Source organism: Protopterus annectens, chromosome 7.part0 (assembly GCF_019279795.1).
Source record: "Protopterus annectens isolate FY-2018-M chromosome 7.part0, PAN1.0, whole genome shotgun sequence".
NCBI classification, from domain to species: Eukaryota; Metazoa; Chordata; order Ceratodontiformes; family Protopteridae; genus Protopterus; species Protopterus annectens.
This window is the reverse complement of record NC_056739.1, coordinates 90,306,975-90,324,046: the sequence shown is the minus strand read 5'-3', so window position 1 is coordinate 90,324,046 and position 17,072 is coordinate 90,306,975. Positions and strand designations below refer to the sequence as shown.

The 17,072-nt window shown below is 40.8% G+C and overlaps 1 protein-coding gene across 3 annotated transcripts in view; it reads left to right on the top strand.

The window, feature by feature from the left end:
• Nucleotides 1-17,072, top strand: part of NAV1 (neuron navigator 1) — a 2,383,470-nt gene that overhangs the window by 1,464,384 nt on the left and 902,014 nt on the right. For all 3 annotated transcript variants that reach the window (XM_044076515.1, XM_044076516.1, XM_044076517.1), the window contains one exon: nucleotides 8,667-8,805. In XM_044076515.1, coding sequence (XP_043932450.1) covers nucleotides 8,667-8,805 — 139 coding nt within the window. The remainder of the gene's footprint in view (nucleotides 1-8,666; nucleotides 8,806-17,072) is intronic.

Sequence of the window (17,072 nt, the reverse complement as noted above, 5' to 3'; positions counted from 1 at the left end):
TTTTTTGCTTCTGAAAACTAAGCTTGAATAATTTGTAAATAGATGGAGTTAGTTTTCAGATGCAAGAAAAAAAGAAACAACTCCATCTATTTACAAATTATTCAAGCTTAGTTTTCAGATGCAAAAAAAAAAAAAAAAGAAACAAGTTTGAAAGCCTTACTTTTGTTCAGACAGCAGGCTGCACTTTCTGAGGTGTTATGTTGGCAATCTGTGACCGAGAGGCACATTTAAATGCCAATCTTTAAGAGCCATTGTTTTCATAATAGCTCTGTAGTTGGAATAAGTAATCTAACATAATTAGATTGTCTCTCTTAGCAGCATTTGTGATGTAGCAGATGATGAGACGAATGCAGGAAAGAAAGGCAAACAGAAATAAGTTCAGACAAAACAAATGGAATAATTATTAAATTATGCTTTTTCTGTTTGTGATATGTGTGGTGGTGATATATAGGGAAGGAAAATCACTTTTTGGAAAGAAACACGACATCTGGGTTGAGTTTTCCTTTAAGATTTTCTCAGTCTGCTTCATATGGCAAAACTTAAACAGCATTCTACAGAGAGACTGTCCCCTTCTGGTTTCCATGTATCCTGTTTCAGTCATTAATTGTGAATGAGTAAAAAGAAAACATTAAACAGCTGGAAGCATGTGCACAAGCGCACACAGAATATGTTGTTGTTACACATAAAGTGTCCCCAGGTATTAGTGCAAAATAACAAATGTTCCCCTTTTCCATTTTTTCTGCTATAACTCATTCTTCCAGTTTAGAGCTTACATTAGAAGCAGTGAAGATCTTTTTGTTAAGCACTTTGCTGAGTGATTCTGTGCTGCTTGACTACTGGACATGATGAATCTTTTCTGGCTTAATGTGGTCTGTTATGCTGTCCATCTAGGCACAATCTCCTACCTGAAACAAATTTCTCAGACTTAACAACATCCGCCAACAAGCAGTTGTTACCAACATGTGATGAGAATCAATTGTACACAAAACATCATTTGATCAGAAAATAGCTGAAGGGAGGGAGAATGCTATGGGATTTCTTGTGTTGGTACACTAAGCAAAATCATGCACACTCTCTTTCTGCTTGCCAATAGAAAGCTTAGAATATTAATATTTCTTGTTCTTCCAGTAACACAATGAAATGTTCACCCTGAATTTTTCCATCAAGTACAGTTCCATGTTTGCATCACTGAATAGAAAATAGTTGCAAAGTGAAGTCATACCCTAGGCAGTGAAGTCTTTGTCATATGTTAAGGTTTCTAGCTTGTGCAGCACTTTTCTTTTTAACTTCATGACCACTTTGGTACATTGCTGGCATCCTTATGGTCAATGCTGACCTTTAAGTGTAAAACATTATAGCACATCTGCTTTGTCTGGCATCACATACTGTTTTTTCTGCCCTGAGTTGATTACCCTACGTGTTAGTGGAGAAAGGGTCGATCTGGACAGCTCTCGTGTGACCTACATAGAAAATGTAAAGGTTTCAACCTTTTTGTGTTTACGTATGAAGTCACAAGAGGGGCTAAGTTTCCATGCGAATAAAACAAAAACTGTAATCCTTCTGCAGAGCCAGTCAGGGTGAAGGAGAGTGATAAGTCATTATTCTACCTTTTCAAATCAATATTGGAGCAAGTAGCCCACTCACCCTGCTGCTTATATTATGCTAGCAGAAGAAAAATAAGCGCTACCTGCATTACTTTTCCCATCACTGCTGTGCAATGTGTCTTTGGCTTTATTTTTCCAGTAAAATGATGCATTAGCCAGTTCATAGACATTTTTCTAGTTTCCACAATGCTGCCTCACATTTTCCCTAAGGAGGGTTTAATGTAAATTCATGTGATAGTTCATCTCCCTGTAAGAAAGCTGGCTTAATATTCATATTTTTTTCTCTGCCATTTGTAGTAACATTGTTTGTTTTGAAGCAGAAGGACATAGTCTGAGTCCCTGCGGTGGTCTAGTGGTTAGGATTCAGCGCTCTCATCAGAGTGGCCTGGGTTCGATTCCCAGTCATAGAAGCTTCAGTGCATTTGGCAAACACTAAAAACAATCAAAAAGCCTCTAATTATATCAAGAACCTCCACGGCAATACCCAGATTTGCTCTGAGTTACTGCACAATGGTGCCTCCTATACTGAGCCAACAGATATTTCCAACATACTGGCCGACAGATTCACTGTCAACTTTACTCCCCCCAAAGGACCAATCACAATACTGGAAGAATGCCAGGCACCCAGCATTACTGCAGCACAGGTTAAAGCTGCATTGTGCAAGGCCAAGAATGCAGCTTCCATGGGACCCGATAATATCCCTGGCTGCATTCTACATGAACTACAAAGCGAATTGGCACCACGTCTGTGTGCCCTGTTCAGTCACAGCCTCACCTCAGCCTTTGTCCCTACCGAATGGCATACTGCTACAGTCATCCCTGTCCATAAAGGGGGAGCGACTACAGACCCTGGGAATTATCTCCCCATTACCCTGATGAGTCTGATATGTAAAGCTATGGAACGCATCATCATGGACCTGAGTAGCAAAGATATAGAAAATCTCCAAACTCTGGACCCCACGCAGTTTGGCTTTATGAAAGGGAGATCATGCCTGCTCAACCTGGTTGACTTCTCTGAGGCAGTCACCAGGGCTGTGGATGAAGGTAAGGTAGTGCATACAGCCTACCTCGATCTTGCCAAGACCTTTGATACCTTTCCTCACTTGGGAATTATTGATAAACTCACCAAACTAGGCATCAACCCCTATTTTGTTAGGTGGGTTGCAAATTGTCCACAGATAGAACACACAGTGTGAAAGTAGTGAACTCCAAGTCAGACTGCTGACCAGTCACGAGTGGAGTTCCACAGGGATCGGTCCTAGGTCCTCTCCTGTTCAGCATCTACTTCTCAGAAGTCCAGGCCAACACAAAGGGACCCTGGCTGACCAAGTTTGCAGACTGCAAGCTGGGAGCCATTAACTCCCCAAGTGATGCAGACACCGTACAGAAAGGCCTTACTGAGACCAATGTCTGTTGTCGAAACCATGGCCTTAAGCTTAATGCCAAAAAATGCGTCGTCATCCCCTTTGGTAAAAATTCAGTTCCCACTAATTACCACATCGATTGAAGCACACTGAACACTGAAGGCGTTATAAGAAATCTGGGGACGCAGATTGACAGTAACCTCTCGTTTGCCACTGTGGTCAGAAAATCTTTCTCTGTGGCACATCTCATTAGACCATTCATCGAGTATAATGCCCCATTTGGCATATACCTCACTAGACATGTGCAACAGCTGGAGAGGCCACAGAAGTACCTCACGAAGAGGATCCTAGGCATTAAACACATGTCCTACACGGACAGACTCAAAAGACTCCAGCTATTCTCTGTCTCATATCGCCTGCTTAGTGGCGATCTCTGCTTGACTTACAAAGCCATGTCTGCTCTGTTAGAAATGCTACATCTAAAGAAATCCCAATCCCTCTGCACCACACGCTCCAGAGACCTCAACCTCATTACCACAATCAACAGAACATGCTGGAGGGGCAGGTTCCTCACCCAGAGACTGCCCACGCTCTGGAGTAGACTTCCCTTACATGTCAAGCAGAGCACCTCGCTGTCCTCTTCAAGAGAAATCTTGATGAGGGGATCACTCCAGTGGCTGTACTTGATAGAGGCACTGGGAACTAATGGGCAGCACAATGCCAGGGCACTTCTATGGGCTAAGCTTGTAAAGGCTCCAGGGCCATTAGCCTAGGACACACCTATGAACCTATAAAGTGTCTTAGCATTATACCTTCCCACAGTCCCTACCTTCCCCTTTGCACCTCTCCTACTTTCCCACTTAGTGTTTCCTTCAAGTATTCCATGCTCTCTTGAACACCAGTGTACATGCTCTGTGTATATCAAGTGTTCTGGTTGTCCATTCCATGGGTCCATGACCATCTCTGTGAAAAACTACTTTTGAAGATCCGAGGAGTGGTTAGTCCCTTCAGCTTGTTGCCTGTGCCCTGTTTCCTTTCTGTTCAGAGTAATGCCTTCATACCTCATTGATGTGATTGGGTGCACAGATGTAACACCTCAACTCTAACTTCTCTAGCCTGTGATCATATCCATTCCTCCACTCCTTTGGGTCTTTTCTGGTACCTTTCCTCTGAACTCCTTCCAGCCTCCTAATGTCCTTTTCCTTTTGCCTTCCAGAACTACAAGTAGTATTCAGGTTGTGGTCTGACCAAGGCCCTGTAGATTGGAAACATTACCTCATTGCATCCACTGTCTTCATGTGTGAGGATATATCCCAGAATTCTGTTGACTGTTGCAGGTCATCTCTCTGTGTTCCCATTGGGCCAGTGTAAGTGTGATCAACACCCCAGAACCTTTATCTGATCTCTTATCATCATTTCTAACCTTGCCAGCAATGACCGCACTCAGAAACATTTCTAATGACTCAAAGAAACAAGTGGGGGAAATTTTTAAGAAGGTATTAAATGTTTAATGTACCAAAACATCTCTACAGAAAAGTATCTGTGTGTGCAATGCTTGCTTATACCTCTTAAGGTACATGGTTATATACTGGAAAATGCACTTTGAACCCACATTTTTCAGCTTCCTCATATACCATGTTTTTCTTGTTTCTTCATTTTGTTTGGTATCATGAACAGAGAAGACCTCCAATTCAAATTCAGCCTCATTCAAATCTAGGTCATCTTGACTTCCAGGCAGTCATTAACTAAGAAAATGTTGGATCTGCAATAAATCAGTTACATTGTTACCAGATTTTGTATTTGCCTTTTACCTTTCTAGCATACTGAAGGATTTATGCTTTGTGGGAGATGCCATTTTCCCTTCCCACATGTAGTGATCTGCTCTCATTTGAGATGTAGGCATTCATGATAAGTCTGTGTAGAAATGCTACCTGTTTGTTGCTGCATGATAAGTCTGTGTAGAAATGCTACCTGTTTATTGCTGCTTTGACAGTATATTTTCTATTTGTTTTATCTGCATTTTCTTCACAATCTGTTGGTATCCATTGTTGCAAAAAAAGAGTAAAATCCCATGACTGGAAGAACTCCCTGGTTAGCCTCAGTAAGAAGTTGAGATCCCTCATAAAATCCTCCAAAGCTAGTTATGAAAATAACATCGCCACTGATTCTCAAGACAACCACAAAGCATTCTATAGCTATATGAAGAATCTCAATGGCGACACTCAGATCTGCTCTGAGTTACAGCACAATGGCACTAAATATACAGAACCAACTGATATTGCCAGCATTCTGGCAGATAGGTTCAGTGCTAACTTTACCCCCCCCCCCAAAGGGCCCATCTCTATACCGGAAGAATGCAAAGTCCTTGTAATCATGGCTGCACAAGTAAAAAACGCACTCTCCAAAGCCAAGAGCACAGCATCCATGGAACCTGACAACATCCCTGGCTGCATTCTACATGAACTATAGAATGAACTGGCACCCCACCTAAGCATCATGTTCAATCATACCCTCACCACAGGCTTTGTGCCCACTGAATGGTGCACAGCAATGGTTATCCCACTCCACAAAGGGAGAGCCACCACGGATCCTGGGAACTACCACCCCATTAGCCTAACGAGCCTGGTCTGCAAGGCCATGGAACGTATCATTATGGAACTTGTAAACAAAGACATTGGTAATCTCCAAACTCTGGACCCCACCCAGTTCAGGATTGTAAAAGGTAGATTATGTCTCCTAAACCTGACTTGACTTCTTTGAAGCAGTCACCAAAGCCGTAGATGAGGTTAAGGTGGTTCACACAGCCTATCTAGATCTCGCCAAGGCTTTTGACACCATCCCCCACTCTGAAATTATAGATAAACTCACTAAACTATGTATAAATCCCTATGTCACAAGATGGGTTGCCAACTGGCTCACTGACAGAACCCACACTGTGAAAGTTGCAGACTCCAAATCCGACTTCAGACCAGTGACAAGTGGAGTACCACAGGGTTCAGTCCTGGGTTCTCTCCTGTTTGGTATCTACTTTTCTGAAGTACAGGCTAACACAGAAGGTCTTTGGCTAACGAAATTTGCAGATGACTTGCAAACTAGGAGCCATAATTGAAACCCCTAACGATGTGGACATCCTACAAAAGGGCCTCACTGAGACAGATGCCTGGTGTCAAAGCCCATGGCCTCAAGCTCAATGCCAAAAAGTGCATTATCATCCCCTTTGGTAAAAACTCTGTACCCATGAGCTACCACATAGGTGGTAGTCTACTTAACACCGAAAGTGTGATGAGACCTTGGGACACAGGTGGACAGTAATCTCTCCTTTGATAATCACATCGCCACAGTAGTCAGGAAATCCTTCTACGTGGCACACCTCATCACAAAAGGTTTTTCATCCGGGAGAAAAGAGGTCATTGTTCCCCTCTACTCATCACTCATTAGACCTATTATAGAGTACAATGCCCCTTTTGGTATGTACCTCACAAGACATCTACAACAACTGGAAAGGCCCCAGAAATACCACACAAAGAGGATTACCAGCCTCAAACAGATGCCCTACACAGACCGTCTCAAAAAACTCCAGCTTTACTCCATCGCATATCGCCTACTCAGAGGTGATCTCTGCCTAACATACAAAGCTATGTCAAACCCAGAGCTGTTGGACATGCTCCACTTAAAGAAATCCCAGTCCCTCCAAGCTACACGCTCTGGGTACCTAAACCTCGACACCACAATAAACAGAACATGCTGGAGGGATAGATTCCAGTCCCAGAGACTTCCCATACTCAGTCTAGAACTACCTATCTATATCAAACAAAGCTCCTCATTAGCACTCTTCAAGAAAAATCTTGATGATTGGATGGGAATTAGGAAATTCACCCCGGGGATCACCTCTGTGGCTCTGCTCGACAGGGGCCCAGAGCAATAATTTTCTTGGGTGGCAAAAGCCAGGGTACCTTTTTGGCTGGTCTTGTATAGGCCCTAGGGCCAATAGCCTAGTATCTACCTATGAACCTCTGAACCTATAAGGTAGTGCCCGGTACATAAATTTCCATCGCTTTGTGCTCCCAGGTTGCTGAGTTTCAAATGATGCACACACGCGTACATACAGCCATGTCTCACAAATATGACCATGACATCCTGCTCAAAGATAACTACAGGATCTTTGCAGGTTTACTGCTTTCTGTTTACCTTGTCCCCATAATTGTATTTTACATCTGCAAAATGTAACTGCTTATGTAAGACTCTTCCAATCCTGGGGGTGGTCATTATGCTTTAGCAAATGCTCTTTAAGCAGTTTTGTAATCCACAAACATACTGCCCTTCCAAGACTTTACTTCCTGTGTATCACCAGTAAAGGAAGCCAATTCGCATTGTGTCCTTAAACTAGCTGATGTGGTATGGGCAGTAAGTGCTTACATTATGTGTGGTAGTTTTCAACATAGCCTAGTCTAAGATAGTTTACAGTCTCATGTGTTGTTAAATTTCAGTAACTACCTTATGTCTAAGAGTACATTTGTTCAGATACTGTTTTCATTTCAGTGTTGAAATTCACTCATATTGGCTTGTTTTATTTACCTCCACTGTCACTATTTAACCTTGGGGGCAGCGCATGAGAGAATAAACATTTTACAGTCTCAGAAGATTTCCTTGAGGCAACAGTATTTCCAGCACTGCATTTGGTAAAATAATACAAAAGTACTATGCATTAACTTTTGTTAGTCCATACCAGCAGCTCTGCTATATGTGAGAACCTGGGGTAGTCCCTCCCCCAGTCTCCACTCCCTCTTATTTCAGAGAGTCATTAATTCTGAAAGCTTAAAAATACATACATACTAAAGGGCACAGAAGCAGAAGAAATAACACTAATATCTACACTTTGTATAATATTAGTTTTGCTGTAATGTGCCATTTTTGATGATTGCTGTAATGTGCTATTTTTTGATGTAAGTGGAGCTTTTCTCCCTGGGCCTCCGCTGGAAATGTACCTTGTCCAATCGGACCTTCCCGGTTAACAAAAATAAAATAATAAATAAATACATTTATTATATTTAATTTTTTGTTTAATATGCCATTAATTTACCAAATCCCTTAGCACTTCTGAAGACAGTTGCTAACCAAGGCGTGTAAGTGATGTACTTGCACAGCTAGTAACTTACACCATTACCTGTTTAGCTGTTATGTTGTGTGCTTTGTATTGTCTTGGGTTGTAGTTACAAACTTGACATTCTCTAGTAGTGCAATTAATCTCGCTACTTGTGCAAGCCTTTGGGACAGAGGCCTGCTTTTTTTCTTTGATCATGTTTGTGATGCCTGTCTCATCTGGCATTTCATCAGCGAGGTCTGCTGCCTTTAGTCACTTCGGTGTTCCTGCAGTGAGACAGGCTGTCTTGGTAATCTTCAACAGATTCATTTTTGTCCTTGTAGAACTGTAGCTGGCCTTGAATGTTACATTATTCATGCCAGAAATAATGCAACTCAAGTTTTTAGTAAAAAAAACATTTTTAAGTCATAAGTATTTAAGTTGTTTGTTTTGCATTTCAAGAGATTTGCATGAGGAGTTAATTTCCTGTTGAGTTAAAATACTTATCTGGGAGCATCTGCCTGTCTGGGAATTGTGATATATTTTTTTGTTTTTATATTGATTCCAACTGCCATTATAAATTCTTGTTTATTATACTCCTGTTTGTTTTCTTTTCAGCTGGGATGAAAGCAGTTCCATTAGCAGTGGCCTTAGTGATGCTTCAGACAACCTCAGCTCAGAAGAATTCAATGCAAGTTCCTCTTTGAACTCCTTACCTACAACCCCAGTTGCCTCCCGCAGAAACTCTACCATTGTGGTAAGAGAACAATGTTATAAAATGTATTTTTTATTTATAGTTTGAAGCAGGTGTTATGCCTATTTGAATTCCAAAAGCCACACAGGTATGCAGCATGTAATGTGGGGTCAATTTACAGCAATTCACCCTCAACAGTAAACATTTGACATTTCTTAGACACATTTTGTCTTCATTTCTATGTACACAGTGAGCTGCCAGGAGATAACGGATCAAATTAAGTTACTAGGCTAATGGCCCTATGGCCATTATAAGCAGAGCCAAGTGCTACCCTTATTTCCATGATCACCACCTACTGGCCCTGTCCAAGAGGGACGCAGGTGGAATTCCTGGGATGAATTTATAGTTACCCATCCATTCATCCAGATTGCGTTTGAAGAGGGCCAATGAGGTACATTTGACAAGAAGTGGAAGTCTGTTCCAGTGGTGTGGTAACCTCTGGGAGACAAATCTGTCCTTCAAGCAGGTTCTATCAGTGTCACATACCAGGTTAAGGACTTCAGAGTGAGCAACCAGTATATCATCTAACTTATGGAAATGCAGCATTCCCAATAAAGGAGAGTCAAAGATTGCCTTGTATGCAAGGCAGAGATTACCTCCGAGTACTCTGTATGAAACAGAATAAAACAGACCGTGATTTCAGATGATTCACATAGGACAGATGCTGAAGACCTAGAATTTTCCTTGTGAGGAACCTTTGTGGTCTCTGCAGCTGCTGCAGGTTTTTGGAAAGGTACATACCAAAAGGGTCATTGTACTCAATTATTAGCCTGATGAGGGAAGAATACAGGGACAGTTATAACTTCTTTTTTTTGGAGACAATGCCCTTACTTATAAGATGAGCAATATAGAATACCCTTCTTACCACTGTGGAGGCATGATGGTCAAAGGTGAGGCTGCTATCAACTTGAGCGCCCAAGTCTCTCACCACTGAATGCATACTGAAGTTGTTGCTGTGGTAGCTAGAAGGAACATCTCCCTTATCAAAAGGGATGACCATACATTTTTTCGCATTGAGTTTAAGGCCATGACTTTAGCACTAATAATTTGTTTGTGTAAGACCCCCTTGTAGGATGTTGACATCATCTGTAGATTCTATGACTGCTCCCAATTTGCAGTCATCAGCAAACTTTGTCAGTCACAGACCTTTAGTTTTTGCTTGTACTTCGGAGAAATAGATCCCGTACATTAGAGGTCTCAGGACGGATCCCTGTGGAACACCACTGGTCACAAGTCTGCTATTGGAAGTGGATTCCCCTATTTTATCTGTATGGGTTCTATCAGTGAGCCAGTTAGTGACCCATCTAACGATACAAGGGTTGATACCTAGCTGGGTGAGTTTTCAATTATACCTGAGTGGGGAATAGTGTCAAATGCCTTGGCTAAGTCTAGGTAGGCTGTATGCACAGATTTCCCCCTCGTCCAGGGCCTTGGTGACTGCCTCGAAGAAGTCCACCAGATTGAACAGGCATGATCTCCCTTTGATAAATCCAAACTGAGTAGGGTCAAGTGTCTTGAGATTACCTATATCTTTGTTGATAAGGTTCATGATGATTCGCTCCATGGCCTTGCAGATAAGGCTAGTCATGCTAATAGGTCTATAGTTCCCAGGGTCAGTGGAAGCACCATCCTTGTGCAAGAGAATAATGATGGCCTTTTTCCATTCAGCTGGGATGAAGCCAGTGCTTAGACTATGATTGAAAAGAGTACCCAATGGTGTTGCTAATTCTTGTTGGAGCCCATGTAGGACACAGCCTGGGATGTTAACAGGTCCCATAAATGCTGTGTTCCTGGCCTTATAGCGGACATTAACGACCTGCTCTTTAGAGATACAAGGTAGGGGACAGATGGCAGGGATGTCATGGGGTATGTTTGGTGGGGATGGGGGAGTGAAGTTTTCACAGAACCTGTCAGCCAACAAGTTAGCAATGTCCACACGTTCAGTATATGTGATATCATTAACTATCAGTTTGGCACAAATCTGGACTTTTCCTTTTAGGTTATAGATGTAACTAAAGAACATCTTATGATTATCTTTAGTTGAGGAACCTAATTTGGATTCATAGTTTGCTTTGGAGGACTTCATAAGAAGTCTTATTTGTTTGTTTAAGCTGATGAGGGAGTGTTTTTGGTTTAGAGCTCGCTCCTGCTTACTCTTAGCAATTTCTTCCTTTTATTGTAAAGCCTGTTAATGGCAGTTGTCCACCAGACAGTTGTGCTCTTCCTTGAAGAACTTGTTTTGGTCCTATGATGTACGACTGAGTCAATGCAGTTATATGGGTGTTTGTATAAAGCATTGGTGTAGAACTCAGCCTATTTGCCAGTTCCATCTGACAGGGGAGGTGCAAATAAGCTATTTATACCATTCTGTACGAGGTTATAATCTGCTTAGGAGAAGTTTTTTAGTTTAGTTGCTGCTGGGGGGGGGGGGGTCAGGTGAGATAGTTACTTCAAATGAGAATGATTTGTTGTTAGATCTCACCAGGGAAGGCCTCACAGTGGGGGTGCTACACTGGTCCCCCATATTGATAAGCACCAGATCCAGGATGTTGGCACCCCTTGTGGAGGTGTCAACCAGCTGATCTAGGGCACTGGAATTAACAAAGTCAAGGAACCTTTGGGTAAGTGTGTTTGAGCAGTAGCACCACCTACTGGGAGTAGCATGTTTAACTCTTGTCAACAGGTAAGGTAATTGCAGACTCACAACAATGGTGGGGCTGGAAGTTAAACTGTCCATCCACATCAGTGCAGAATGGCCTGCTACTAAACACCCATTTCTTATTGTGAGCAGCATGAATGCAATGAGTAGTATCTTGCTCCAGTCAGGGAATAAATGAACTGCAGGGCATTCACCCTGCCTATGGAACAAATGGGATCAGTTCTTACTCAGAAGTGGGCCAATCAGGTACACTTACATGAATCAGAGGGCAGTCACACAGGACAGGTAATTTGAAATGTATTAATGATGTGTTAATTATAGAACAAGGAGCAACACACCTAAAATCGGCATGACGATGCACTGACAGCCTCTGTTTGATGGGACCTGCATGCCAAAAATATCAGTAAGTCTTCATCCAAATGGGATAGTAATAATGGAAAAAGTGTAATACACTTAAAATACTAAAACATTGTGAAGAATCACTGTCTGAAGAAATACTTGTAAACCTGTAAAATAATGAAGGGAGCAGATTAAAACGTTTAACGTTATGTGGACAGTACTGTTAAGTATGAACATACTGCTGATGAGGGGATGATGCTATGCCATAAATATTTTTGAGTTCATGTTTTACAGCTTGAACTGAGTAGAAATCAAATTGGGGGGAGTGCTATTTAAAGGTGTTAGTGTTAACTTGTGAATTATTTTATGCATTCCTGTCTCGTGCAGACTGGGTGGGGTGGGTGGGTCAGCACAACAAAAGACCTAGTGCAGCAATGTTATTACTTCCCCTCAAGTGAGCATCCACTCCCCACAAGAACATCCCATGTGCAGTCTTTTTATACAAATTTCTGTTATTTCCGAGTACAGATTTATTAGCTATTTACATCGCTTGCAAGTTTTCATTTTATTCACTTTTCAGAAAGTGTGGTACAGCACTCTTTCAGGCTGGGAAGGAGACCAGACGAATTCAGCGGTATTCTTATGGTACGAACTAATATGTTTATGCGAGCAAAATCAGCAACATGTTTTTATGCAGTTTGTATTTTGTGCTGTTTCACACTAAATCTGTAGCTTCTCAAGCTGTTTCAAGTGCATAGTCAGGTACCTGTAGAATGGTGTGTTGTACTCTGACTGGTCTGATGAGAGCCAAGAACAGTGTAACAATGACCTCCTTGGACCTTGTTGCCATGCCCTTACTTATAAGTTCTGCAGCATAGAAGGATTTTTTCACCACAGTAGACACGTGATGAAAGTTCAGGTTATTTTCAACATTTGTTCCCTGATCCTTGACCACTGATTTTGCTTTTAGGGGTGCATTATCAGTGTGGTAATTTCCGAGGATGGCTGTCTTTCCAAAGGGTTACATTAAGCATTTTTTGTATTGAGTTTTTAGTCCATGAGTCCAGCACCAGTTGGTTTGTCTACATCAGGTTGTCTTGAAGGGTATCTGTGTCTTTAGGGGATTCGGTGACTAAGCCTAGTTTGCAGTTGTCTGCAGACTTGGCCATCGAGAGGCCTCGGGCCTTTGCCTTGACTTCAGAGATGTAGATGCCAGAAAGGAATGGACCCAGCACCGATCCCTGTGGGACTCCAGTAGTGATTAGCCTCTTTGTGGAGATGGATTCCCCTATCTTAACTTCTTGTGTCCTATCAGTGAGCCAGCTGGCTGTTCATTGGGTAATATGTAGGCTTAATCTTAATTTAGAAAGTTTTATGTATAATGCCTGAGAGAGGTATTGGGTCAAACACCTTGGCCAGGTTTATGTAGGTAGTGTCACTGTTTTGCCCTCAAACTTAATTTTAGTGATCATCTCAAAGAAATCCGCCAAGACTTGCCTTTGACAAAACTGACCTGGGTAGGGCTCAATGCCTATAGGTTTCCTGTCTCATTGTTCGTCCGATTCAGGATCATTCTTTCCATGGCATTTCATATGCGACTAGTCAGACCTATGGGTGTGTAGTCCCTGGGTCATTTCAAACTTCATTAGTTTGCAAAAATAACCCAGTGACACCTTGTTTCTTTAGATGAGTTGAACTGCTGGATCCATGTAAATCTACTCAGATATAGATAATTGAGGGCCCATTAAAAGACAGATGGTCATAGTCCCATGGGCCAAATAACATCTATGTGCTATATGGTATACTAACCCTTTTTGCTTTACAGGTTCATAGGTGGGCATGTCAAGTTAAACCCTTTTAGCCTTTAAGAAGTTTGATTTGTCCTAACTGCATGCATGTTTGTATTTTCTGCATCTCATGTATGTGTATGTGTGCATATTGTAGATATGATTGTATGTCATTTGATCAAATGGTTATTTGACTGAAAGAGAAGTCATTGACCACAAATGATTGAAAATGCATTGGACTGAGTAACCATTGATTGAGAGCATTCTAAACCAGAAACATACAGTGAATTTTTATTTTTTTTTGCAGGAGTGGCAAGTCTTTCTGCACTCCCAAATGTAGCAGTGGACTTTGTGCTCCCCTTGTTATATATATGTACTAACTCTACAGTTGCTCAACCATGGAGAAGAGAAAAGCATCTCACACAGCGAATCAGGACCTGTACACAAACACAGTTCTCTACAGATTTGAGGGTACTGCTTGACCGTAGGAATTGACAGTCCACACATAAGTCTTCTATAGACTCTCTAACATCTCCCGTGATCAGAAATGACACCATCACATACTATCTGCAGGCTTTCAACAGGTTTCTGGCAGTTGTGATTTCGACAAATGACTTTTCTGTCAAATGTGCTTTTAGTCATTTGTTGCCACCGATTTCTCTTTCAGTTAAACGAGTGTTCAGTAAAATGGCATGCACCCATATATGAATATATATGTAATATGCTTACATGTCACTTTGTTGACCAAATAAGGATTCGACCATGTGAACTGTAGTGATGTTTGTGTGATTGGCAGTTTGTGCAAATGGGCAGTTGAGCAACTACCGGTTTGGTTGACATAATACGTTTTTTTTTTTTGTTGGGCTTAGGAGTTTGTATGGGAGTGCATGTGTGTCAGGGTAGAGTAGGGATCAGAAAAGGAGATTGTTTGTGTGTTGATCATTTAACATGATATAATCACATGCACATTTATTTACATGTATAACTTATACACACACACACAAATGTATGTATATGTAACAAGTTGGTACAACACATTATACTTGCTTCACATTGTTGGTAGGGAGGAGAACTGCCACAAGTCAGTAGTAAGGTGTGTCGATTAGTTGATATAGTTGTAACACATGCACACACACACACACAATTGCTTGATTATAGCACACTATTTGATATTTCGCTTTGATCACAGTTGTGTGATCATTGTTTTAGTGAGCATATAGGTATATATGTAAAACACTGACTATACGCACACACACTTCTCTCTGTCCCTCGCTCTCTCTTTATATATATATATATATATATATATATATATATATATATATATATATATATATATATATATATGGGTCCCCTTCAGTAGATCAAACGTTTCTAAGTTCGAACCACATATGGCCGAGACCATATGTTCGAACTTGTAAAAGTCTGATCTGACTGAATGGAGATCTCCGTACGGGGTGGAAAGGGAAGATTTCCCATTTCCGCAATGTAGTGCGATCTCGGAGTTGGTATATTTAAGTAAGGGGGGTGTGGGGATGCAGGGGGGGCATAGCCCCCCTGCTATAGACATTTAGTTTTGTGTTTTTTGGTTTTATGTGGTTTTACATCAGTGTTAGAAATTTTACGAGTTCGAACATATGGTCTCGGCCGTATGTGGTTCGAACTAGTAAAAGTTCGATCTACTGAAGTAGATCCATATAGCTATATATATATGTATATATATATATATATATATATATATATATATATATATATATATATATGGGTCTAGGACTATTCGCTGAAAGCACATTTTACTGAAACACATTTGACTGTGCACAATTCACTGAAACACATTTCACTGAAAGTTATATATGGCTTTTTCCGCACTGTAGTGTGACCCTGGAGTTAGAATATATAGTAAGAGGGTGTGTGGGGGGCCTATTTTAAATATTTTGAATGCTACACATGGATACTTGCAATTTCAATAAATTACTCTTTTCTAAACTTAATATATATATTCAAACTATGTGAAGGGGGCTATACCCCCCAATGTGGCGGGTGGTGCCCCCACACTCCCTTACTATATATTCTAACTTCAGGATCGCACTACAGTGGGGAAAAGGCATATATAACTTTCAGTGAAATGTGTTTCAGTGAACTGAGCTTTCAGTGATTTGTGCACAGTCATTTGACTTTCAGTGAAATGTGCTTTCAGTGAATAGTCCTAGACCCATGCATATATATACATATACACATATATATATATATATATACATATATATATATATATATATATATATATATATATATATATATATAGATATATATATATATATATATATATGTATATTTATATATGTATGTATAATCTATATATTTATATAGGCATACAATACAGATACACATGTAATATGTTTATGGAATACATTCAGAAAGCTGAACATTCTGAATAGCTAATCAAATGCAGTCAGCCCCTAAAGGCCGAAATGTAAACAGTAATGAATACACATTCTATGCAGGGGGTAAGCCCATGCCACCCCCCCCCCCCCGGTAATTATATATTCCATCTCCAAGATTGTACCACAGTGGGGAAGAGGCAAAAAACCTAGTTATCGCTTTGCAGTGATTTCAGGCAATAAGTTACTAGCTTTTTAACATCATCATTAGCCCTTTTTTTCCCCATTTTTCTACATGGGGTCAGGGTATCATGCTAACTGTCGCCATTTCTCTTAATTCAATACCACACTCCTGCCTTCTTTGCCACTGATGCCTGACTACTGTTGCAGATCTTCTCTCACACAGGCCATCCACCTCTTTGCTTTCCTCTTACCTTCTTTCTGTCTGTCCCAAGTCTTCTTTACCAGATTTTCTTCTGCTTTTCTGCACATGTCCAAACCACCATACTCTGTTCTCTTTGATCTTTTCTGCAATTAGAGCTACTTTGGCTTCTGTTCTTATGTTCGTATTTCTTCATCTGTCCCACAGTATGCATCTTACTACCCTTCTCAAGCAATTCATTGCCATCACCTCTAGCTTTCCAATCTGCTCTGCTTTTACCACCCAGGTTTCTGTACCATACAGTAGTTCTGGTCACACCACTGTTTTGTACACCTTACTGTTCAGATTTTTCAGCATTCTTCTGTCATAGACTACACCTAGACTCTTGTCATTTGGCTGGTAAAAAAAAAAAAAAAAAGCCAGTTGATGTTTTGAGCGTTGACCTTTTCGCTCCAATCGTTTTAACTGTGATATTCAGACCTTTTTCATTCTGAATCTATCCCATATATACATATTTATACACACACACACACACATCTATATATATATATATATATATATATATATATATATATATATATATATAAAACACATACATATATGAATATAAGAAGGTGTGATGGTGGAGCCCCCCCCCCCCCACACACACACTTAAATGCAAAGTGTGAAATGGAATAGAGCCTTGTTAGATAGTTGTTAGTACAATTTAATTAGGAGTAGATGGTGTG